This window comes from Alexandromys fortis, unplaced genomic scaffold (genome assembly GCF_014885135.2).
Source record: "Alexandromys fortis isolate MF-2015 unplaced genomic scaffold, M_Fortis_MF-2015_v1.1 scaffold_210, whole genome shotgun sequence".
Classification (NCBI taxonomy): domain Eukaryota; kingdom Metazoa; phylum Chordata; class Mammalia; order Rodentia; family Cricetidae; genus Alexandromys; species Alexandromys fortis.
In genome coordinates, this window is record NW_026068101.1 from 192,506 (window position 1) to 216,873 (window position 24,368).

Here is a 24,368-nt window from a genome sequence, read left to right on the forward strand (position 1 = left end):
CACAGAATTAGGTAATGTGTAGACCAATATCGGCTTCCTAATTTTGAGATTATACTACAGTTGTGGAATATGTTAAGTGTTAGAAAAAGTGGAGTGAAAAGTACCATAGAGTTTGGTTGATTTACTTTGCAGCTTCCCATGAATCCTTAATGATTTCAAAATATACAAGTTTTAAAAATAAAACTCAATATTCATAAAAATTAGGTGATGATTTCCATTTTTCTTAACATGTAAAAGGTAGTTTAGTGTATGTAAATATCTATGTCAGCATCCATTCCTGCTACTGCTACAACACCAAATTCTTTATGGAATATCATCCTCTCTTGCATTCTGCAGGACTGTCAATCAAGAGAGCCTAGTCCAAGAGAGACAAAGGATCAGAGTTTGCTCATTGTAACCTTGGATTTGGGCATGTGGATCTTGAAGGGATCCAAGAAAGCAATGCCATGGAGTAGAATCCTATTACTTTCTGTAATCTAGATTCTTGGAGCTATGGCTCCTACTCAGCTTTCCCGTTTTTACTTTGTTCTGCAAACCACCTAGATATTTTCTGATAATCCAATTAATTTACCACTTTTGCTTTATCACTTGATAGATTTCTAGTGCTCGATATTAAAGAACCTTAGTTAAATGAAAGACTAAGGTGGAGAGATGGCTCAATGGTTAAGAGTAACTGGGGGCTTTTCTAGAGTATCTGGACTAGATTCCCAGCACCTACAGAGCAGCTCACAACTGTCTGTACCTCCAGGTCGAGGAACCTTACAGCCTCTTCTGAACTTTGAAGGTATCAAACATGAATGTTTTATACTTACATACACGCAGGCAAAATGCTCATACACATAAATATTTTTTTAAAAATTAAAAAAAAAAGGAAGAGTCTCTATGATCCAGTACCACTCCTTCCCCCAAGGACTTCTAACTGCCAGGTTCTACCCACAGAATACTCGAACTGCCCTAAACTGCTGATCCTGTCCCCACCCTGTAGAGTAAAAAGCCCAAGCTCTGGACATGAAATTCCCCCAATCTCCACCGTGGAAAGCTCTACCCTGAAAAGTTCCACCTGCTTCCCAAGAAGCTCTATATAAGCCCTGTATCCTGTTCAGTTCTCTGCTGTTTCTCGCTGGAGCAGAGGCTGCCATCCTCCTGTTTTTTTCCTTCCCAATAAATCTCTCGTGTGAGGTTTGTTGTGTGACGTGACTTTGTGGTATTCCTTTGCTCCTGGCTGCCAGGATACCTTTCCATTCGAGCAGTAATGCATACAACCAGGACTCTGTATAATATTCTTAGAAAATATCATTCTTGCTTAGCATTTTTGAGATGAGAACCCACTGTGTAGCCTAAGCTGACCTTGAACTTGATCCTCCTGCCTCACTCTCCCCAAATGATGGGGGTTAGAGGCATGTACCACTATACCTAGCTTTAAGAATTTCTTGAAACTGATTTCTATGGGTTAACTTTATTTTAAACTTATTACTGTGCGTGCACACACACACACACACCCCACAGTAAGCATGTGAAGGTCAGAGGACAACTTACAGATCCCCATTCTCTCAGTCCATCATGTGGGCTCTAGGAATTAAACGCAGGTTGTCAAGTTTGACAAACAGTAGGCACCTTTACCACTGAGCCATTGTGACAACTCTAGTTTATTCCTTTAAATAAAAGGTACCATATTGGTAATTTTTGAATGGGAGCAAGTGCTATGCCAATGATTAAAGCCCCATCCTTGACCATTTCTAGTGTTTATTATATGCCTGACACAAGCACTGAGCACTTTGCACAGGCGGGTAACTTTCTCACTTAGTACAGAATCAGTGTATTAACCTGATTACTGGTCTTTACTAACAGCAATGTGGGGAGTGGAAAATCAAAATAAAATAGTATTATATTATTGAAACCAATCACAAAACTCAATCTTAAGAATGAAAGATATGTAATATAACTCACATAACCTTTCCCACATCCTTGGGACATGAGTGGATGCTACTCTCAATTTGCACATGAGGAAAAATGTTCTGAGGGCCTAGATTATTTGCTCATGATAACATGGTCAGTCCACCAACAATGGAGCCAAGTCTGACTCCAAGCACCTGGCTCCTATTCTTGCCTGTTACTGTCTACCTATTAATTGGCTGTAATAAAATAAAACAAAGCTACTATACAGTAAGTGGTTTATTAAATTACAACAGCTACATAAGGAATAATATAGGCGAGAGAAATTACCATACTAAAATTTCATTGTCCTTTTTAATCATTTATATGTTCTCTAAAATAAAATTGGCTAGCAGGGCATGGTGGCACACACTTTGAGTTCCAGCACTCAGGAGGCAGAGGCTGGTGGGTCTCTGTGAGCTCGAGGCTGGTCTACAAATTGGGTTCCAGAATAGCCAGAGTTGTTACACAGAGAAACCCTGTCTTGAGAAACAAAACAAAACAAAACAAAAAATTGGTGAAACAATGCTTGGTCTGCAAAACTTTTGTGTTTAGCTGTAAGTGGTGGTTTATGACAGTAATCTCAACATTTACAAAGAGGAAGTAGTTCAAGGTCACCTTTTGCTACGTAGCAAGTCTGAGGCTAGCCTGGGCTACATAGGATTCAATGTGAAAAAGAGAAAAGACTTTTCATATATCTGTCATACATTCACACCGTGGTGGTTTGACTAGGAATGACCCCCATATTTGAATACTTGATCATCAGGGAAGCGGCACAACTTAGGATAAAGAGGCATGGCCTTATTGGGGTAGGTATGACTATTGAGGGAAATGTATCACTGAAGATGGACTTTAAGATCTCAGATGCCCAAGCCAGGCCCAGTGGTTCAGTCTCTTTCCTGTTGCCTGCAGATTCAAAAGCAGAACACTTAGGAACCAAGTATGCCAGCAAGCGGCCATGCTTCCTACCATGAGGATAATGAACTAAATCTCTTAAACTGTAAGCAAGCCCTAGGTTAAATGCTTTCTTTGATAAGAGTTGCCGTAGTCATAGTGTCTCTTCACAGTAATATATCACTAATAATATATATTTCAATATCAATGGTAATTATGTATGCATATATTAAGTATATTATGCAATATGGATGTATATATATTTTCAGTGTTAACTACTATTACCTAAGAATTTTTCTGTGAAAATCTCCTATCTAGAGATGCAATCAAAATTCAACCACTACATTAAAAATGTATCAGCCTACTGGGTGATGGTTATAACTTTCCTTGGAAGTCTAGAGAAAATGGTATTCTTCATTTCAGCTTACAGTCTTACCTTAAAGAACAAAGGCAGAAGCTGAAGTTGTTCTTTGACTGCTGTAGAGAAAGATCTTCCTGCACTTGCCATAAGCCATTTCAGTACTATTTGGAAGCAAATACATGGAATCAGTCAAGCTATTAAATTAGGGACCACAGAGAATGTGCAATGCTAACACTCCCGACAGCTCTTTAAATGTAAGAGTAGCTACAGTCTCTCAAATCAGACTTATTTATTAGCAGTCTAACATCACCCACGGTAATGGCTATCAAGTAACTGAGGATACTAAGGGTAGAAAAAAAAATTTACAAATTATTAATAGCCTACCAAGTACATTTCATGTATTTTAAACTAGCCAAGAATTTTGAGGTAGCTAAAATAATGCAGAGTAGTTTATAGTTACAATCCTTATGATTTTTTTTTAGCTACTAAAAAGGATACCCCATGTGCAGTTTTAAGAAGCTTAAGCCAGGCTCAGTAGCTCAGCTCACTCTCTTTTCCTTCCACCTGCAGATCCATATGTATAACTCTTAGTTACCTCTCCAGCACCATGTCTGCCTGCATGCCACCACAATCCCTACCATGATAATGGACGAAATCTCTGAAGGTGTAAGCTACCACAATTAAGCATATGTCAGAGTAGTGTCATGGTGTCTTTTCACAGCCATTGAAACCCTTACAAAGACAATGGAATAATCACAAAATATTTTGCAGAGTAAAATATGCCAGAGATAAAACAAACAATTAGACTGATATGAGCCACCTAGAATAGACAAACTCCAAAGACAGAAAGTAAAGTGGTGGCTATTTGGAACTAGGAACAGGGGAGGAAAATGAGAAGTTATTTATGAAACAGGTACAGATTTTCCGCTTGCCATAAAGAGAATTCTAGAGATGGGTTGAGTGTGGACTCATAGCCTTTAAACTACAAACTCAAAAATGGTTAAAATTGCCTGGCATGGTGGCATATGCCTTTAATCCCAGCAAGTAATAGCAAGGACATTTAAACAACTACAACTCAAAATCAATAACCTATCATGATTTTTTTTTTTTAAATGGAGAATGATGGCATATTTGAGAGGCAGGGGCAGAAGCAGAGGCAGCTGGCTCTCTACGAGTTCAAGGCCAGCCTGGTCTACTTAGTGAGACTCCAGGACAGTGAGGCTATATGGTGAACCCCGCCCCCCCCCCCAAAAAAAACCTCAAAATAAAACCAAAAAAACCAAACTAACAAAAAGGTTAAAATCAGAAAATTTACTTTTTTATCAAAAGAAAAAAAAGTATGTGTGTGGGGATTGCAAATAAATAAAATAGCTGTTTTCAAGTGAATTTCTACCAATTTTAAGACTCACTGGTTTTTAAGAGTTTAATGCCCTGAGTTCGTTCATCTTCTTCACCAATGCCATTTTCTTCCATAACATGGTTCTGAATTTCTTCATCCACATCCGTGAGGGGTTTCAGTTTTTCTAGGACTCGAGCAGTAAACTCAGAGATACAAGGGGATGTTGTTGGTGCAGTATTTGGCAAAGAAACATCTATCATAAATATGTAGGTCAGCACACTGTTAAATAAAATGCACAAGAGTAGGCAGTCTGGCATGAGAATTAAAACTGAAGTTCAAACCTTGTAGCTCAACCAAAGCAAAATTTCACAAGATAATTACCGAAGAGGTTCTCAGATCATTTCCAGAGTAAAATGCCATATAATTCTGAGTTCAGACCTATAGTATGGCACCTGCTCACTGCTGGTTTTGAGTACATCGCCTCCTAATTTATATTCAGTGTCTTGTTTTGCAGAACAAAATAGTGAACAAGAGGAAGAGAACACCACACTCACTGGGAACATCAAAACAATACAAAGACTCAGGAGCTAATCAAAACCAAGAGAAAAGTCACACATACCTCCCTATCCGTTCTCTGACATTTTTGTAAACCTGGGTGAGTTTGGGTTCCAAGTACTTCAGAAGTCTGTGTAATAGCTCAGGGACTCTCCATTCTTGCTGGGCAAGGCCACCTTGTAGAACATAGAGTCGGCTATGATTTAAGGACAGAAACATTGTATTACACTCTGCTTTTCTATGCTAAGATTATAAGATTATATTATCATATTATAAGATTATCTCTATATAGGATTATACTATTCCATTTTAGTCTTCCTGCTTTCTCTTAGATCACAATAGCTTCTTCTCACTAAATAAATCATGTACAAATCAAAATAGTAACATCTGATGAAGACTGCCTTCCACATCCTCTTTTCTATATTTTTTCTACTTTTTAAAAGTTTCGCCTACTTCTTATATTTACATTAAAATGTTTTCAAACGATTTTTAGTAGTAGTATATTTACTACTATTAATTTTTTTAAAAAGAATAACCATTGACCTTTCTTATTTAGAACATTTATTGAGTGTTGGTGGGGCAGTTGGAGATATATGCATGCTACAGCTTGAGGGTGAAGGTCAGAAAACAACTTCCAAGAGTCTGTTTTCTTCTTCAACCATGAGGATTCCCGAAATCAAACTCATGTTGTCAGGCTTGATACAAGCACCTTTACCAGCTCAGCTACCTCACTGGCCCCACCTTACGCCTTTTTTCATTGTGTGTGTGTGTGTGTGTGTGTGTGTGTGTGTGTCTATATATGTCTCATTTCACCATGTGATTGAATTCAGGTCATCAGGCTTGTAAGCAGACATCTATATTTGCTGAGCCATCACACAGGCACCTGAACATTTTAATGGGGATTTATTATTTTTTAATTGTTCCCACTTTTCTCATCTACCAAATAAAGCCTCCTTTATATCTGCCTTGTTTCTTTGGCGATACAGGGTATGAGAGGCAAGTCCTTGAATACTGTACAGCAGCTCCAGCCTATCTGCTTTGCATGTTTGGTAGCAGAAAAGAAAATGAAAAATCTGACTATGACAAAGAAGTCAGAATGGCCCCTCAAAAACTATGGCAGCACAAAAAGCTGGGTGACTTACGTTGTAGCTGGTACATTGCTTACAAAATCATAAAGAAGCACCACAGCCACCAAAAGAAATTCATCATTTAATTTATCACTTGGATAATTCATTTCCTGTCTTTTTGTTTTGAGACTTGCTCATGCTGATCTGGATGGCCTGGAACTTGGTCTAATAGTCCAGGCTGACCACAAACTCACGAACCTCTCCCTAACCTCCCTAGTGCAGGAATCACAGGTGTGTACCACCATGCCTAGTAACTCATTTCTATTTATTTATTAATTAATATAGAATGTTTAATAATATCAACCTTACAAGTTTTCTTTTATTTACCATGCATCTACAAAGGATCCCCCTTCACCACTCAATGGTGACTCCAAAAGCAGCTCAAAAAGCCAATGAAGCTTCCGGGGATCTCTGCTTTCCTGTGTTGAAGATACAAATTAACAATTAAGCAAAAGAAGTAACTCTGCAAATCAATAATACTCAGGTTTAGTACAAGTAAGTATGTAAGAAATAAGCCAAACTAAAACTGGGGAGCCAAACACAATTTAGTTGTCATTACTTGTGTTAATAGTGAAAAAATAATTAGCAAAATAGGCAACTTATATAAAAGAGGCACACGAGCAACAAGCACAGTTGTTATTAACATCATGTATAACTATTACATGGCTTTTACTATGTGTAAACTACATTTCCCAAAACATGGTTTGATGTGTAGATGTAAAACTGTATTACTATGTCAGAACAGACATCAGAAGAAGAGTTATAGTCAAGGGCTGCTGAGAAGGCTTGGAAAACACCATCTTCAGTTATGAACAACAACAAAAGGCATAAACAAACTGTCAAGATTCCAAGAGGAGCACTCACTGATAGAATTTGAAAGCACAGTGCCTCATAAGGGGAACAAGCAGAAAGCAGTACTTACACAGGACGTGGCTATGCAGGTTCCCCAGTCATTGTATGTCTCCACCGTCATGTTGGACAGAGCTGTTCTCAGCAGCGGGCACAGGAGCTCCCAAAGCTTCTCCACCTTCTCAAAGTAAAACATAGGAAAGTTAGTGGTATACAACAATTATGAAAATTCCTCCTGGAAACACATACACACAAATAGGACAGGACTTCACAGACTACCCGATAAGTGTCTTACTATGTTACAATTCCTATAGTGTAGTATACAAATTATATATGACCTATAGAATATAGTTCAATTTATTTCTCAGAATATCACTCAAAAAACAGGGAAAACTTTATACGGTTCCTTATAAAAATCTCTGATAGGGAAAAGTTTAAAAACAACAAACAAAAAGCTTTTGGATCATATAGCTATCACACTGGGCAAAAGGAAACCTGAGTAGGAAGCATGGGAGCTCCAATAGGACACGGAATTCACGTAAGGTGTGATCTTCAAAGTGTGATAATCAAGGAATGACCAAGTTTGTGGTTTCAAAAGTCCAATGCACAAACAACTGTGATCTGGAAAGATAGACTTTGAGTCACTGCAAGAGGAAACTAAGATTTTCCTTTTCTAACAGCCTCACATGTAATGACTACACTGCATAGCCACGCTCTTGCGTTTTACCAACACGCATTTTTTTTAAATGTGATTTGGAATAGCTAATTCAACAGCAGCTCCACTAAGATGGCGGCAGGGTTCGTGTGTTGTGTATAAATCTTCGTTGAAAGAAACCGGTTTTCTGAGTTTTGCTTAAGATTTCCTTTAAGCTGGGTGTGGTGGTACACACCTTTAATCCTAGCACAGTGTTTCATGCATCCACGGCTAGACTCAAACTTGCAATGGAGCAGAGGCTAATTCTGAATTTCTGATGTTCTTGCTTTCTACCTTCAGAATGCTGAAGTTTTAGGACCTTATCACCAAGATCCAAAAGAGGGCCTTTTGCATGATAAAACATGCTACGAACTGAAACAAATCAGGTTCCATTTTGGCACATTTTATGGAGATGAACTTGTCATAATTCAGGAGGCAGTATCATAAATGTGATGCTGATTGTACTTTTCTACTTTTTTTCTTTTTATTCAGACAAGGCCTCCTGTAGCCCAGGCTGGCCTTGAACTCTAGATCCTCCTGCACTGCTTCCCCAGTCCTGGCATTCTAGTGTGTGGTGGATAAATAATCAACAAAACCCAAAAGGAAACAACCAAAACCCTCCACAGATGGATGATACCATCACCTTCTCAAATGTCCAATGCTTAGAACCTCTGATTAAACCAGCTATAATTTCTGCAACACATCTCTGGGTACTTTCATGAGAATCTGCAACCAAACGTTCTAAATGGGGCTTCAGAATAGGCAGAAAGGCATCATCAAAATTTCTAAATATACCCTACAGAAACAAAGACAAAGTTAATTCAGTACTGAAATAGCATTATCTTGATAATTAAGCTTTTAATTATTGTCTACATTACTCTCCCCACTAGAATTTATTTATTTTCTCTAAAAATTTCAGTTTCAATAGTAAGAATATTGCAACTTTATATTAAAATACGTATTTTGTTTCTAATGCTAATAACATTAATAATTTAAAAGGTTGCCTTAAAAATTCCCAGTTAATATTAATTTAATTTTATATTTAATTTCAATACCACTTTAGATTAAGAAAGACAATAGGTAAATACAAATTTTAATCAAATATTTGAAATTTATGAGCCTATAAACTGGTAATCACTAAGCTTTATGAAAAAAGTACATTAAAACACAATTACCTTAAAGAGGCAGAAACGCCGGGGACTAAACTTATCTCTTCCTTTTCTGTCTTCTAAAGATAGAAAAGTAATTAACTGCTCGACAAACTTTGGGTCAGAAAAACGATCATACACAATCTGTTCTGCCTACAAAGTTGGAAAAAAAGAAGAACCATGTTCAGGGTTTAAATCCTACTTTAGAGCACACAATTCTGATAAAGCTAAAATAAATTTTAAGACTTTATTAGCTAGATGACTATAGCTTATAGGGATATCTTATTTGTGTTTTAATAAATAAAGCTTGCGTGAAGATCAGAGTGCAAAGCTAGCCACACTAATCGGCAATACAGGCCAGGCAGTGGTTGGCTCATGCTTTTAATCCCAGCAGCCACACTAGTTAGCCATACAGGCTAGGCAGTGGTGGTGCATGCCTTTAATCCCAGCACTAGAGAAGGATATAAGACAGGAAGAAACAGGAGCTCAGGGTCTCAGTCTGCAGTCTCTCTGAGGACAAGATCACCCCTTTGTTTGTCTGAGCCTTGCTCGGTAGAGGTAAGAACTCTCTAGTGGCCAGACAATGGTGCATACCTCTAACTCAGCCCGAAATGGCGATCCTGCCTCCAGGAATCTCAGAATGAGACTGTGTGTGAAAGCTGTCTCTTCCCATCTTTTTCCCCTCTCTAGTGCTGGGATTAAAGGTGTGCGCCACTGGGATTAAAGGCAAGCATCACTACCATCTGGTTTCTATGGCAAACTAGTGTGTCTGGGACTAAAGTGTGTGTGTGTGTGTGTGTGTCACCACTGACTGATCTTTAAGGCTGATCAGTGCGGCTGTTTTTACTCTCTGCATTTCAGGCAAGCTTTATCCATTAAAATACAAATGAAATATTACTACAGCAACTCTAAGAATAAGTTTTGCTCTTTACTTCCATGGGTTTTGATGTCATTTCTCATCCTATGAATGAAAACCAAAAGTGTTCGCTCAGCTTGAGAAATGAGGGCTAACACTTCTTTCAGTGCCAGCTGAGTGCAATTTATAAAAACTTCCTAACTGCAAACCAAATTCCAAAAAACCATCTGTGTCTTTGTATAACAGCAGCCTTTAAAGAAAGGCTGTTCAGAACCAGAAAACTTGAACAGTAATTTGAAGAAAACTTAGATCTTAAACTAAGATTTCAAGAACTTAACCCAAGATTTAAAGTGATAATGAGGTATATTCAATGAGGAATAAAATTTTGCTTCATTTTTGTGGCTTTTTTCTTTCTGCCTGTCTTTCCTTTTGTTATAGGCTGTCTTATTCTACAGTCCAGACTGGCTTTGAACTTAACAGCAGTCCTCCTGCAGCTGAGTTCAGACATTAAACACATACTCTACCACACCTAGCTTAACTAAAATGTTTTGATTTTAAAATCTAGATATTTGGGCTGAAGAGATGGCTCAGTGGTAACAATGGCAGTACTCTTCCCAAAGACCTGAGTTGTTCCCAGCATGCTGGGGCATCCATGTCAGAGGTCACTACTTGTAATTTCAGTTCCAGGAGGGTAATACCTCTTACCCTGTGGACACTTGCACCTAGGTACACACTCATATACAGATAGTCATAATTAAAAACAATACACCTGGGCACACACGCATAGACAGTCATAATTAAAAACAATTTTAAGAATAAATCTTAAAAAAGTCTAAACATCTATTTCCCGAGAAGGCATGACTTATACACAATGGAAACCTAAATTAGTTTTGCTCAAGAGCCTTTTATCATCCAAAACTAATACAAGAAACCAGCAGTAAACTATACAGGCAGTCCCTAGTGGAGTGAGGGCAACCCTGGTAACAGCAGTGTCATCTCGCCCCTGAGAGATGGGACAATAGTGTACATTCATCTGTATTTATGCTGCACTACTCTGACATACAAGAATGGGGCTAAAAACAGAGTTGACTAAGATGGAGCTAAATCAGTAGCCAAGATGCAATTAAAAGCACAATGATATGAACGCTTACCTCCGTCATATCCTCCCTGCTTCTGCCAAGCTTAGGCTGCTCTTCTGCACCAGCATACACAACCATGTTCCTACACAATAAGAGTTTATATTTATAACATGAACACAAGAAAAGGATAGAGCTTCAAGAGCCAAAAAAGGAGGCTCTTTAATAGACTGTAACTGTCTGTCTTTAAGAGTCTACAGAGCCTCATGCTCTGGTGACCTAAGTTGTTGGACTCAACAATGAAAGCAAAGTGCTGTGGTTTAGATGGGTGTGCTGCCATTTACTCAAAGGCCATACTGCATGACATTAGCAACAGCTCAGGACTGTAGTACAATGGGAAGGAATAAAGCATAGCATTGGCAGGAGCAAAAATAAACAAAAAACAAAACAAAACAAAAAAACAAAAAAACAAAAACGAAAAAGAAAGAATGAAAAGACCTTTAAGTGACTCTGAACTTAGAAATCTAATCTAACAAAGTTTACCCAGAAAGAAAGAAATGTTTGCTGATGTTGGGGTGAACTGTGACTTACTTTGGCCAGTTGTAGTATCCCCAGTGAGTTTTTTCAACAAAGCAACTTGACTCCCATTCTTTTTTTGTTCTTGGTATATTTTTGCTATCATAATGCAACCAATGATTATCAGGTCTATCACCAGCAAGAATTTTGGTGGATTTAGGACATCCACCTTTAAAAAAAAAAAAAAAAAAGCATTCAGATTCAATCAATTTGAAAACACTAATTCCTTTTTTTATGTTTTTAAGAGGCAGGGTCACTTTATGCCCTTGCTGGCCTGGAACAGAGATCCTCCTGCCTCTGCTTCCAAGTATTGAAATAAAAGGTCTGGACCACCATGCCCTGATTATAACTCTTTTTTTTTTTTTTTTAAAAAAAAGTAAACATTTATTTATTAATATTTGTGTCTGAAGTTAGAGGCACCCCATGGAACTAGTGTCACAAGCAGTTGTGAGCTGCCTGGTGTTGGTGCTTGGAGTAGAAACTGGTTCTTGTACAAAAACAATATATGCTCTTAAGCACTGAGCCATCTCTCTAGGCTTGCCTGTGACTCTCAACAAGTGATCACTTATTACTATTGTCTCCAAAAAGACCCCACAGGGCTGTAGATGGCTCAGCAGGTAGATGTACTGCCACTGCGCCAGAGTTCACTGCCCTAATCTGCGCTGAAGAGACAAAGCTGACTCCCATAGTTGTCTTCTTCTTCACATACATGCCATGGTATATATGAACCCACAAACACAAATTTATTGGAGTAGTCTTATGGGAAACTGATCACACAATGTCTCTGTACCCCCATAGTACAGAATACAAAAGTCTTCCTTCCTTCCTTTTTAATGGTTTTTCAAGAAAGGGTTTCTCTGTAGCTCTGGAGCCTGTCCTGGAAATCACAGAGATCTCCCCATCTCTGCCTCCGGAGTGTTGGGATTAAAGGCATGTGCCATCACCCAGACAGAAGTATTTAAAACATTCTTTTCCATATCAAAACACAATTCTCAGAAATCAAAAAAAAATAACATTGATTCTATGTCATTAATTTTATCAACACACCTTACTGAAATAATCATCACTTATTCAAATGCATGTCCTTCATATCAAAAGAAAAACATTCTTAAAGACATTTTTCTGTGGACTACAGTCTAACCCACAGTTAAAATATTACATTCATGGAGAAAAATGATATGACAACCAAATGTAATATTTTACTGTTAGATCAATCATTTATTAGTGGGAAAAGTTTTCTTTTGAATAATTCTGAGAAGCAGGACAACTGTAGTGCATGACTTTAATCCTAGCAGTAGGGCAGCAGAGTCAGGTGACCTCTGAATTTAAGGCCAGCCTGGTCTATAGATGGAGTTCCAGAACAACCAGGGCCACCCAGAAAAACCCGCCTCAAAAACAAAACAAACAAAACGAATATTTTTTTTTTCTGAAAACACAGTAAGAAAAGTAGAAAAATCGACTCTGCTTCTAATTCTCCCGCCCAGAGAGAAATACTCAATGGATTGTGTTAATATAACTCGGGCTAAGTTCTGAATTCCAGATCTTCCTACCTCTACTTCCAAACTTGTGGAATTAAAGCCCTGTGCTCCCACTCCTAGCCTCTGGGAGTACTCCAGGAAATTTTCTCTAAGTATTTCTGAAAAGCACTGTTATTTACCTGGGGTATTACTTACTGATTTCATAAGGGTTGATGATCAGCTTTTTGTGAGTTCTTTTTAGCTGCTTGAGAATACCAGCAACAGCTGAGATAGCCATCTACAAACAGGTTAACACATCTACATCAAAATTTCGAAATCTCTTACATGTTGTACTGCAACTGAAACTGATTCTACTTCTTTTTAAAAGTATCTCCACCCAAAAGGAGCCCTTATATTTACTCTTAGTAAGAGTGTAAAACTTATATAGACTCTATGGGAATCAGTGTAGAAGTTTGTTTCTCAAAGACTGAAAAATAGAACTGTCACCTGACCCATTCCTAAAACTTCCAAAGAACTCTATATTGTACCCCAGAGATACCTGTACATTTGTGTTCAGCAGTGCTCTACTGGCAATAGTAAGAAATGGAATCAGCCTAGATGTCCATCAACAGACAATAATGAAAATATGCTATATATACACAATGAAATCATACTCAACCATGAAGAGTAAAATGACATTTGCAAATATATGAAAATCATATTAAGTGAAGTATCCCAGACACCACATGCTTTCTCTCACACATAGACCCCCAGCTTCTAATTTATATACAAGTTATTTATTTGACAATGAGTGTGGGTACATATGGGTCAGGAAATTGGAAAGGGGACATGAGAGGGGAAAAAGCTATAAAGAAGTACAGAGAATGACAGAAAACAGAAGACTTGAAAGTAGAAAGAGGAATACCAAGTCAGAGGTTACTAAAGAAATTAACCAAAAAAGTATGTATAAAAATGCCATAATAAAATCATTTGTTTTGCATGTTATTAAAAAAAATAAGTTTAAGGTCTGTGGGATGGCTTAGGAAGTAGAAGTACTTGCTGCACAAGCTAAGTGACTTAAGTTCGATCCCCTCCTCCAATCCATCAGTGGAAACCGAGAACCATCTCCCAAAAACTCTCCTCTGACCTTCACATGCATGCTGAGGTGGGGTGTTGTTTATGTGTGTCTGTGTATTTGTGCACGCACACACACACAAATTGAAAAATAGTTTTAAGTTAAAAAATTAATTAATTAAAAAATATACTGCCTGCCTATTGGCACTGGCCAGGGAAGCATAAACATTCAACTAGGGATGATTTACTAGCACCTCCACCCTTGAGTTTTATGCTAGTGTTTGCTGAAGAAACAGTCCTTCTTTTATTAGATCAATAGCTGCTCATTCTATTTGTGTTGGCCTCTGTGTCTTTTATTGTCTTTCTTCCAGAAACAGTAAAGGCCAGGACTTTTCTGACAGCTCATTTGTAATATATTTTCAAAGCACAACCAGAAAAACTGAACTCTTATAGATTTGCTCCACTCCTTGAAAAAATGAATTTTCAAATTTTTATAAGTCAAACTTAGCCAAGTTTATAAGCTAATTCTCTGCTACAGCTAGTATTAAAATGTAAAATACTTGATTATGCCTAAAGTATTTATTGAACAAATTATTATTTGCTTCTGAGCAAACAGAAGGAGATGCCAAATCAATTCATGTTAAGGCATTTATTAGGGTATATATTGTTTATAAAGAATTGAAGATGTCTATTAAGGTAAATAGTCTCAAACCCAACACAGTAGCCAAAATAAAGTGTGTACCTTTCGAACAACAATTGCATCATGGTTGAGATTTTCAACAAAAAAACGTATGGCACGAAGAGGCAACACTCTGTCCTCCCTTAGGAGTAGAGACAGAAGCCCAATGCCTATATGCTCAAATTTCCAAGGCCTGGAGATTGAGAAAAAGGGATGAGTGGTGAGAGTCAGCAATACAAATCACAGTAGCCTTAAAAACCACTTACAATAAGAATCTGTTTTGAAACTTTTTGCTTGTAGTCTCAGCCTGTGAAAGCTGGGACCACAGGAATGTGAAACCCTGCTCAGCTGTATATCTGAAAAATAATTTTAAGTTTCTCAAAAATAAAAACAGGCCTACTGAATAACACTACCCTATTACCCTAAACCTCTCCACGTCCCCTGCTTTTAGTCTTCTAACACAAAAGCCCCATTAATACAACCATTCTTTTTCCCATGCACAAAATCCCTCGAGCAGTTAAGACAAATGCTTTCATGGTTAAAAACAAAACAAACAAACATATAAGCAAACAAAAAACCCACTTTTTTTTTTTTTAAGAAGAAGAAAACTTATACTCACAGGTTTCTCTGCTCCACGCCATCTAGTAAAGTGTTGACTAACCTTTCATAGTTCCTTTAAAAAAATTCAGATATGGGTTTAGTATAATACTAAGATAAACACAAAATAATGTAACATAAATTCAAATTCTGGCCTAATTCACCCTCCTTTTACACTTTACCATTTAACCAGACTAAAAGTTAGAAGAGACACTAAGAAAAGAACATGAAGGGCTATGTATAATGAACTACCAAATTGTTTCTTTTCTCTTAATAGTCTTAGGTTTTTGAAGTAAGGTTTCAAACTCCAGGCTAGCCTTGAACTCCTGATTCTCCAGCCTCTAGAGCAAAATAACTAGCATTACAGGCATGCCCTAAAAACTTTTTCTGAGTACTCCAAAGTAAACATTAAAACTGTAAGTAGCAACCAAGAGTCAGCAGTGTTCTGCCGTACAGTATGCTGGCTATCTGCAATCAATTAAGCAGACTATGAGAGTTCAATATTCACAAAGACATTTCTGAAAACAAGTTTGGGGCTGCAGCTGGCAGCCATATTCATAACATTTGGGATACTTTTAAGCCCAGGAGTTTAAGACAAGACAGAGCAATACCGTGATTTTAAAAGGCATTTCACAAACAGTAAGTAGGCCCCATCACAAGTTATATGGTAAACCTGAACTGAGTGAAGAAGGCTACTACTGAAGTACTACCACTTTTTCTTTTTTCCCAAATCAGGACTTTTTCTGGTCCCCTGATCAAAAAACAGTTTACTAATATCCTACTACAAGTTCAATAAAAAAGACTTCTGTAGGAGTTATAAAGTAATGTACTGAACTCGAATTTAGGACTTAATAACAAAGTGCACCAATTATACTATGTCTGATACATTAGTACCTAAAAACAAATAAAGGCAGTTCTCAGTGAAAAAGATACAGCAATGACTTTTATTTTTAGCATGCTTTTTTTTCTCAACTCTACTTGTAAGTGAAAACTTGGTCCCTTTGCAACAATCATCTCCTAATTGTCTTGCATTTTCCCAGAAATCAATGTGTAGTGGTACGTTATATTAGAGCTAGTTAAAGTGTATTAACTGTAATATTTTCTGTTTTAGCAGAAAGTTCAATTACCTTAGGGCATCAGCATTCTTTTCCTGTTGGCGCTTCTGTCCTTCTTTAATCTTTTCTGGGCTAAGTAGCGTCTGGCTAATAGAAGGATTCTTTGATTGTTCAAGTAATCCTGCTATTGCAGCACATGGCTTTGGAATCTTATTAAAAAGAAAAAAGCATTAAAAAAGTAGAGTCATGATACATACTATAAGGTGGACTATTTAATTAAAGGGAAAAAGGGCACTTGTTACCACGCCTGATGACCCGAGTTCAAATCTTAGGACCCTATCTACATAGGTAGATGGAAAGAACTCATTCCTATAATTTGTCCTCTGATCGCTATACGTTCATTGATTGGCGTGTAAAAACACACACTCACATACGTCTACACAAAAATAAATGTAATGATTATGCTTTAAGTCCAGGACTGAATTCAGGTCATCAGGTTTGGTGACAAGCACGTTTCCTATTGGGCTATTTTGCTGGACCAGTGGTTTGGGATTGCATCTTGAGTTACTATGACTAAAAATTTTTAAAGAAAGAATAATCTACCTGGGTATGGTGGTACATGTCTGTAATCAGAGCACTGAGGAGATGAAGGCAGAGGTATCAAGAATTCAAGGCCGTCCTGCACGACAGAAGACTAACTATACCTGGTGGCAACCAATCCTAATAAGGACAGTTTCAAAGAGCAAGGGATGAATTTATAGCCATAGTTATAACCCTGGTCATTAGGATGCAAAGCATAACCAACCTGAGGAAAGAAGAAACTCAACTATCCTCACTTTTCTGTTCATCATGATGCACTGAGGAAGTGAGAATGCATACATTTTAGCTTCTCAAATGGTCATGAAAGGTGACTCATACATGTAATCTTAGTTTGTGGGAGGCTAAGGCAGGAGGATTGCTACAAGTTTGAGACTAGCAAAGACTACAGAGTTAGTCACTGGCTTTTTAAAAAGTACTTAAATGATGTCCTATCTCTATTTCAGAACCAGTGGAGTTTCTTTCTAATTCATAAGAAAAAAATCTAATTTTAATATTCTGCACTATAAGTTATGAATCTAGCTAGTGGCAAATCTTCTGTGACTTTGGCTAGTATAGCTAACCTCCTAAAATATAATCAACTCTTTAAAAATCCCAGCATGACTAGGCATGGTAGGTAGGTCATGTCTGCAATCCCAGCACTCAAGAAGGTGAGTGTTATGGGAAATTTTGATCTCACTCTGACACTCCTGAGACTTCCAATAGAGTTTACTTTGAATCAGAGGGTGGACAGTTACTAGCTGACCAAAGTTACCCAGACAGCTTTTGGAAGACCCAGGACATATAGAGAGACACAGGAAGTAGTACAGCAGAGTTTAAGAAAGATGCTTAGACATTTTAGATCGATGAAGGAGAGAGAAGTCAGTGGTCATTTCGTCATCACTCCTCTGGATCAATGAGGTTCCTACCCTGATACCTGAACTCCTGAGTTTTCATTGATAAAGAATAATTAGATAAATGCTTCATCAGAGTGAGTTTGAGACCTGCCTGGTCTACAAAGCAAGTTCCAGGCCAGCCAGAGGAGAGGAAAAAAAGAGAAGGGAAAGTGAGGAGAAGTGAGGAGGAAAATGCAGTGGAGGCATACATGGAACAATGGTAAATATAGCAATGTTAACTGTTGCAGCCTCTTGGTGGAAAAGACCTGACTCTTTCCCAGACACACTCTAACATGGTGTTCCAAACCTGTTATCTAAAACAATGATCACTAAGGAACATTAGAAGGAAAGAGAAAGTAAATGCCTTTTAAAAAATTATAATAACAAGCCAAAATATTATGAAAAAAACATGAAAAATTAAAGCCAGAATTTCTACTAAAATACGAGAGAACAAATAAATAGTTTGCTTACTGTAAAGTCCAAGCCAATTGTTTCATACTGTCTATGAATCTTTTCTGCAAGGTCATCAAACAGTCTCACTATTGATGGCTTTTCCAGTGACATGGCTTGGCTAAGTCCCGAAGAAACAAGAGCTGGCCAAGTCTGCACAATACAGTCCCAATCATGAAGGTTGGCCAGGCATACACCACTATGATTTCCAAGTAGACAATATAAGGCGCCCTATAAGAACAAATAAATTTACATGGAAAACTAAGAGGCACAGAGGAGAACTAAGAGTCAAACATGGAGTTTAAATTTTTATATTAGTTATTTACATACTTACAGCTGATTTGTATATAATATTACATGTATTTACTGTGCTGTTCTTAAAAACTTGTACTTGAGGTTTAACCAAGTGGCATCCATTAACATTTTTTCTAAATCATTTAATGATGGTCTGCTAAAGAATGGCGATTTGGCAATATAAAAAGTAAGACTAGGCCGGGCAGAGGCAGGCAGATCTCTGTGAGTTCGAGACCAATCTGGTCTAGGATAGGATAGGTTGAGCTATCAAACCCTAACTCTTTTTTTTTTGTCTTTAATATCTCTTATTAATAACCTACTTACAGAGACTCTACTTCACCTCTGAAACTTGCCTTGTTTCTTCCTTTTTCTGCTCTGATCAGTTGCTCAAATGATCTTATTTCTTTCCATCCCTAGTCTTCCCTTCACATTGGTTATATAATTCAGATATTTTCCACAGAGGTTTGCACAATAATCATGATGAAATGTTCTAGTATCTTAAACTTACACATATTTCAAGATTGGCGATAAGCAAATATAGCAAAATACTAAATGCAGAAGCTGAATAACCAATATATGGATGTTTACTGTAGACATTAAAACAGAACCTATACCTTGAACTGCTGCTGTGTGACATCCTGTCTATCAGGTCGTAAAAACTCCAAAACCAAAGGGATGATATCTCTGCAACAGAAGTTATATGCTCCCAAAGCAGCAAAAAATGTTTGCTGAGCCTTGTTTCTGACCTGGGAAAAATTGAAAAAGATTTAAAAAGATGTCTAATGAAACATAAAAAGCAAAGGATGATAATTTAGATTGATTCCTAAATAACAGAAAATATATACCCTAGAAAGTAAGCAGATGATTATTAAAAGGAAGATAGTATCAGTGTGCTTCTTTCTGATGAGAGGAAGCTGAATGACATTCATGGGGAACAGCTTATAACACTGCTAAAAGCAAACAGCAGACACCCTAACTCACTGTTGATGAGATCAGGTCTCTTATGTCCACACACAGGAAATTACCAAATTAGAAGTTACTGATATACATAAATCTTGTAATGTCTCTGATTTATGTGCTATGACATAATCTTTTGGTCCTATACTTTATTAAGGGATAGCTGATATATTACATGCTAATAACTACCTAAACCCAAGCATCACAAACAGAAGGAATTATATAGCCATCCCAGACTGGCCTTTGGAGTTCAAGGCTAGTCTGCCTAAATAGCAAGACCTTGCTGGAGGAAGGATTGAGGATCTAAAATGAGAAGCAATTAGCTAGGCATGGTGGTGTACCCCTTTAATCCCAGCAGGGGAAGGCAGATCTCTGAGTTCGAGGCCAGCCTTATTACAAAGTTCCAGGTCAACCAGGGTTACAGAGAAACCCTGTCTAGGAAAAGAGGGTAGGGGTGAGTGGGGTGGGATCAATCATACTACAAACAAATGTTTTTGTATATTAAGGCAAAATTTGAATCTATTTGAAATTTGGAAGGTATTTACCATGGCATTGGGGGCAGGAATTATTAGATTTTAGTTCTGGTTCTCTTGCTTCCTTGCTATTATTAAGTAATCCCTAAATGAGGGATTACTTCAACTCCACTGGGAAAACAGGAATACCTAGATTGCAAACAAAAAAAAATGGAAGTATTGGAGAGAGTAGAGCCTCACCTGACTGTATGAACTTGTTGACAATCGAAGAAGATCTCTGATCATATCTTGATGTACTCTTTTATACTCACAACCTTCAACAGTTAGTGTTCGCAACTTTAAAAAGAAATAATATAAAATAAAGTCTCGAAGAGTTTAATGAAAGTCCACTTAATTATGAAAAACAATGAGGTAATTATTTATTAGCATGCTGAATCAAGAGGTGATGGAGACACTTGCCTCATGCTGCAGCATCACTCTGTCAATTAGTAGTGCTCTGATATGTTGCTTTTTTCCATGGAGCTGGAAAACAAAACAGCAAACATCTCAATGTTTTCACTGAGTAACTTCAACAATGGATTCCTGAATTCCATAATGAAAACTGACCTCATAATAAGAACACAGCCAGGTATGGTGGTGCATACCTTTAATCTCAGAGGTATGCAGATCACTTTGAGTTCCAGACCACCCAGGGCTACATAGATTGACTAAGTCTCAAAACAAAACCAACCAAACAAACAAACAAAAAGCCCAATAACAACAACAATTAAAAAAAAAAAAAAGTCAACCCAAACTATATCATATAAACCCTAAACCAAGAAAATGAACACAGGGCAGAAAAAAAGGCTGAAAAGCAAACGCAACTGCTACACATGTCTGACAACCTAGGTTCAACTCCTGGAACCTACATGTCGAAGGAGAGAACTGACTTTTTCAAGTTGTCTTCTGAACTCTACTTTCACAGATATATGCCCCCACCTCCACAAATAGATACACCAAAAAAAAAAATTATTTGTATTTTTACAAATTACAAATTATTATTCTTTATTACATTAGTTATCAAAGTGCTCTAATTCTACCTTTTGTCCAAACCTTCCAACCTGTATCTTAAAAGCTCTGATTCATTCCCACAGGGCAGGGAACCCTGATTGTTCTTTGGGCTGACGAGGGAGGGGGACTTGACTGGGGGAGGGGGAGGGAAAGGGGAGGCGGCGGTAGGGAAGAGACAGAAATTGTTAATAAATAAATAAAAAAAGGCAAAAAAAAAGAAAGGAAGAATATCATAGTGTACTATACTTACAGTTTCACGTGCTGCAATAAAAGACTAATGTTTTTCTGCTTTCAAAAAAAAAAAGCTCTGATTCAGGGTTTCTCACCTAGACTCTAATTGTAGCAGAGCATTCTAATATTCATCTATCTTAACTTCCAGTCAAGTGTGGTGGCTCATGCTCACAATGCATATTCCTTTTAGTGGCTCTCCACTGCTAACTATAAACTAAAGAACTTTTTTAAAACAAAACTATTGACATAATTTACCTTAGAACACTCTTCCACAGTCTGCCATAGTTCCCATCTTTTTTTTTTTTTTGTATTCTCCTCTATCTCCACTATTTAGCATCAGTAACATACAGGCTTCTAGAGAGTCAATTGCAGTACAAGTCTACTGGGGAACACTGCTGGGGACAGCTCCACTGCTCTTTGGGTGTTTTTCCTTCCATGTTCCTGAAGAGGCTTATACTAATTCTAATATTGGATCAATATAAGAAATATTTTCCTCAGATTCATACAAAATTCATGCTTGTGACTTTTTTCCCTTAAACAAACAAACAAACCAACCAAAAACCAAAAATCAGCCAGACAGTGGAGGTGCCCGCCTTTAATCCCAGAACTCGGGAGGCAGAGGCAAGGGGATCTTGTCAGCCTGGTCTACAAGAGCTAGTTCCATGAAGCAAATCCCTTTATATCCATACAGAGGAGAGTAATGGATGTTATCACAAAAATAAATACTTTTAACTTAAAAAGCGCTCTACAATTAAGCAATATTCCTAGGAAGTAAATACAATCCCCCACTTAGCATCTGTATCATGCTTTTCGTCTTCATACAGTATTTTGTCTTTAAAAGTCAATGTTTTATTATTACATAATAAGAATCCTATAGCAAAAAAAAACATTGGTTTCATGCAATATTTTTAAACCTACTACTTTTACTTATAGAGCAAATTTCCTCTATAAACAATAATCCTCAAATCAGGACTATTATACATCTTTGCAAAAATAGTATTTCAGAATTTCAGGTGGAAATACTGACCCGATTTTCCATTGATTTCTTTACTAAGTTAAAGCTTTTCCATCGGGAGTCAAATTCATGTTTATGAGATCCTTGGAATTGCAGAAGGTCTCCAATAATCTGTGTCAAAGAATTTCAACATTTATTCAGAAATCATTAGTAAAGCCCAAGCATATTAATAATTACAGAACTGTGTATATTAATAATTATGGAATTCTACCTTTATGATGAGAAACAATGATTTGGTATCATCTTCAGAATTATCAAGTATGTGGTCTAAAATAGGAGAAGAAAAAATTTAGCTAACACCTTAAATTACTATACAAACCCAAATCTACTTCATAAAATGGGGGTGGGGGAGTAAGCTAATATTCTCCCCATTTCTAAAAAAAAGTTAAGTAAAAGCACACCTGCCATAGGCTGCTATTTTAAAGCTTAGAAATACAGAGCAAGTTACAGGCATATATACTTACTAAGAAGTTTCCGTATGACACTAGCAATTGTTTCTCGGTGGTTCTCTCTGGATAGATCTATTTTTTAATAAATAAATAAACAAACAAACAAATAAATAAATAAATAAAAATAATGAAAAGGCATTTTAGACATTCCAGTTTTTAACAGCTTACCCTAGGTTCTTCTTAAAAGGTAAATTGGAGGACAAAAGGCTTTGCCTTTAACATGGTTAAATTAGACGCTATGTATGACCCAGACTAACATTCAAAACCTCTGCGTTTCAAAGGTCCAAGTTAAGCAGGGCATCGAGGCACACACCTGTAACATTAGCACCTCAGAGAATAAGATCAGGATGGCAGATGGTTCGAGACTAGACTGGTCTACAAAGCAAGACCCTTTCTCCAATAACTCTGTAAATGAACAAACAGACAAACATATCTGGGCATGGGGATGCAGATCTATAAGCCCTGCATTTGGGAAGAAGAGGAAAGAGGATAAAGGAGTTGAAGACAAGATGTGGCTACATGAGATTGGTCTCAAATAGCCAAAATAAAACAATTACTTAGGAAATATTTTGTCAGGAAGGTGGGGGAGAGATGGTTCAGGGTTAAAAGCACTTGCTGCTATTACAGAGAATGTGGGTTCAGTTATCAGCACCCACATGGCATCTCAGGGAATCTGTCCTCCATGGGAACGTGATACACATACATCCAGAAAACACCCATACACATAAAATAAAAATAAATGTATACTTCTTTATAAAGTGGGAGAGGGGAGAGAAAGAAAACACTGTTGTGAACATTTCAAAGTCCCAAGCTACTAATTAGAAGCCACAAAGGCTTGGGATTCTCTAAATTTACAGGTAACCCAAATCTAGGAGTTGTAGCTTAGAAATTGATGTACAGAATCAATTCTATTATTAATACATCAGGAAGAGTTTCTATTAAGGCTGCATTTTGAACTTTAAATTAGTATACGATATAGTTGGGCCGGAGGGTGTTGCTGGGAAATAACCCCGAGTCTCAGGCATGTATGTAAGTATATGCTCTTATCAATGAGCAACATCCCCGTTGTCTCACAAAACACTAATACAGTAAGGGTCGGGGTATATCTTAGTGGGAGAACACTTATCTATCCTGCTTATGTCTCTGGGTATGATCTTCCAGCACCACATCGAAAAACTAAATTGAATGAAATTCACTCGATGAAGCTCTACAAAGACCATCAAATATAAAGGCTACAATATTCCCCATTCACATTAATGTTTCACCCTATAAGAATTTAAAACATGGCCCTTCCCTCTTTGACCACATAACATCTCCCAGCCCAGCCTGTCCGGGCTCTAGGACCGAATCCGAATCGGCAGGGCAAACGGGAGGGTGGTAGATCCTTTGTCCCCACTAGCCTGCCTGCACCAAGCTGGGTAGGTCCTTTGTTTAAGAGCCACCCGAGCAGCAAGGAGATCCGAACCCGGCACCAGGAGAGACATCACTGGGGTGAGTGAGTTTCTGACCTCGGCAGCAGCCCGGGACAGGGAACTCAGACACCCCTCCTACACTTCCTGGTCATCCTCAGGGGCTACTCTGCCTGATACCTCCTCTCTCTCCCTATCCCACCCAGCTTGCATCCACAACCCTCCCCCCCTCCGTCTGACTCCCTTCCCTCTTTGACCACATAACATCTCCCAGCCCAGCCTGTTTGGGCTCTAGGACC

General features: G+C 37.7%; 1 protein-coding gene across 1 annotated transcript in view; it reads right to left on the reverse strand.

Annotated features, from left to right (window-relative positions):
* Psme4 (proteasome activator subunit 4) overlaps positions 1 to 24,368 on the reverse strand; it is a 123,203-nt gene that overhangs the window by 18,244 nt on the left and 80,591 nt on the right. The window contains exons 22-41 of the mRNA XM_050123880.1: positions 22,676 to 22,732; positions 22,423 to 22,478; positions 22,224 to 22,322; positions 20,375 to 20,437; positions 20,156 to 20,251; positions 19,100 to 19,231; positions 18,213 to 18,422; positions 16,342 to 16,478; positions 15,237 to 15,290; positions 14,681 to 14,810; positions 13,081 to 13,162; positions 11,423 to 11,576; positions 10,907 to 10,976; positions 8,927 to 9,052; positions 8,395 to 8,547; positions 7,131 to 7,235; positions 6,536 to 6,627; positions 5,146 to 5,277; positions 4,597 to 4,805; positions 3,263 to 3,348 (exon numbers count right to left, since the gene is read on the reverse strand). Of these exons, the coding sequence (XP_049979837.1) occupies positions 3,263 to 3,348; positions 4,597 to 4,805; positions 5,146 to 5,277; positions 6,536 to 6,627; positions 7,131 to 7,235; positions 8,395 to 8,547; positions 8,927 to 9,052; positions 10,907 to 10,976; positions 11,423 to 11,576; positions 13,081 to 13,162; positions 14,681 to 14,810; positions 15,237 to 15,290; positions 16,342 to 16,478; positions 18,213 to 18,422; positions 19,100 to 19,231; positions 20,156 to 20,251; positions 20,375 to 20,437; positions 22,224 to 22,322; positions 22,423 to 22,478; positions 22,676 to 22,732 (2,243 nt within the window). The remainder of the gene's footprint in view (positions 1 to 3,262; positions 3,349 to 4,596; positions 4,806 to 5,145; positions 5,278 to 6,535; positions 6,628 to 7,130; positions 7,236 to 8,394; positions 8,548 to 8,926; positions 9,053 to 10,906; positions 10,977 to 11,422; positions 11,577 to 13,080; positions 13,163 to 14,680; positions 14,811 to 15,236; positions 15,291 to 16,341; positions 16,479 to 18,212; positions 18,423 to 19,099; positions 19,232 to 20,155; positions 20,252 to 20,374; positions 20,438 to 22,223; positions 22,323 to 22,422; positions 22,479 to 22,675; positions 22,733 to 24,368) is intronic.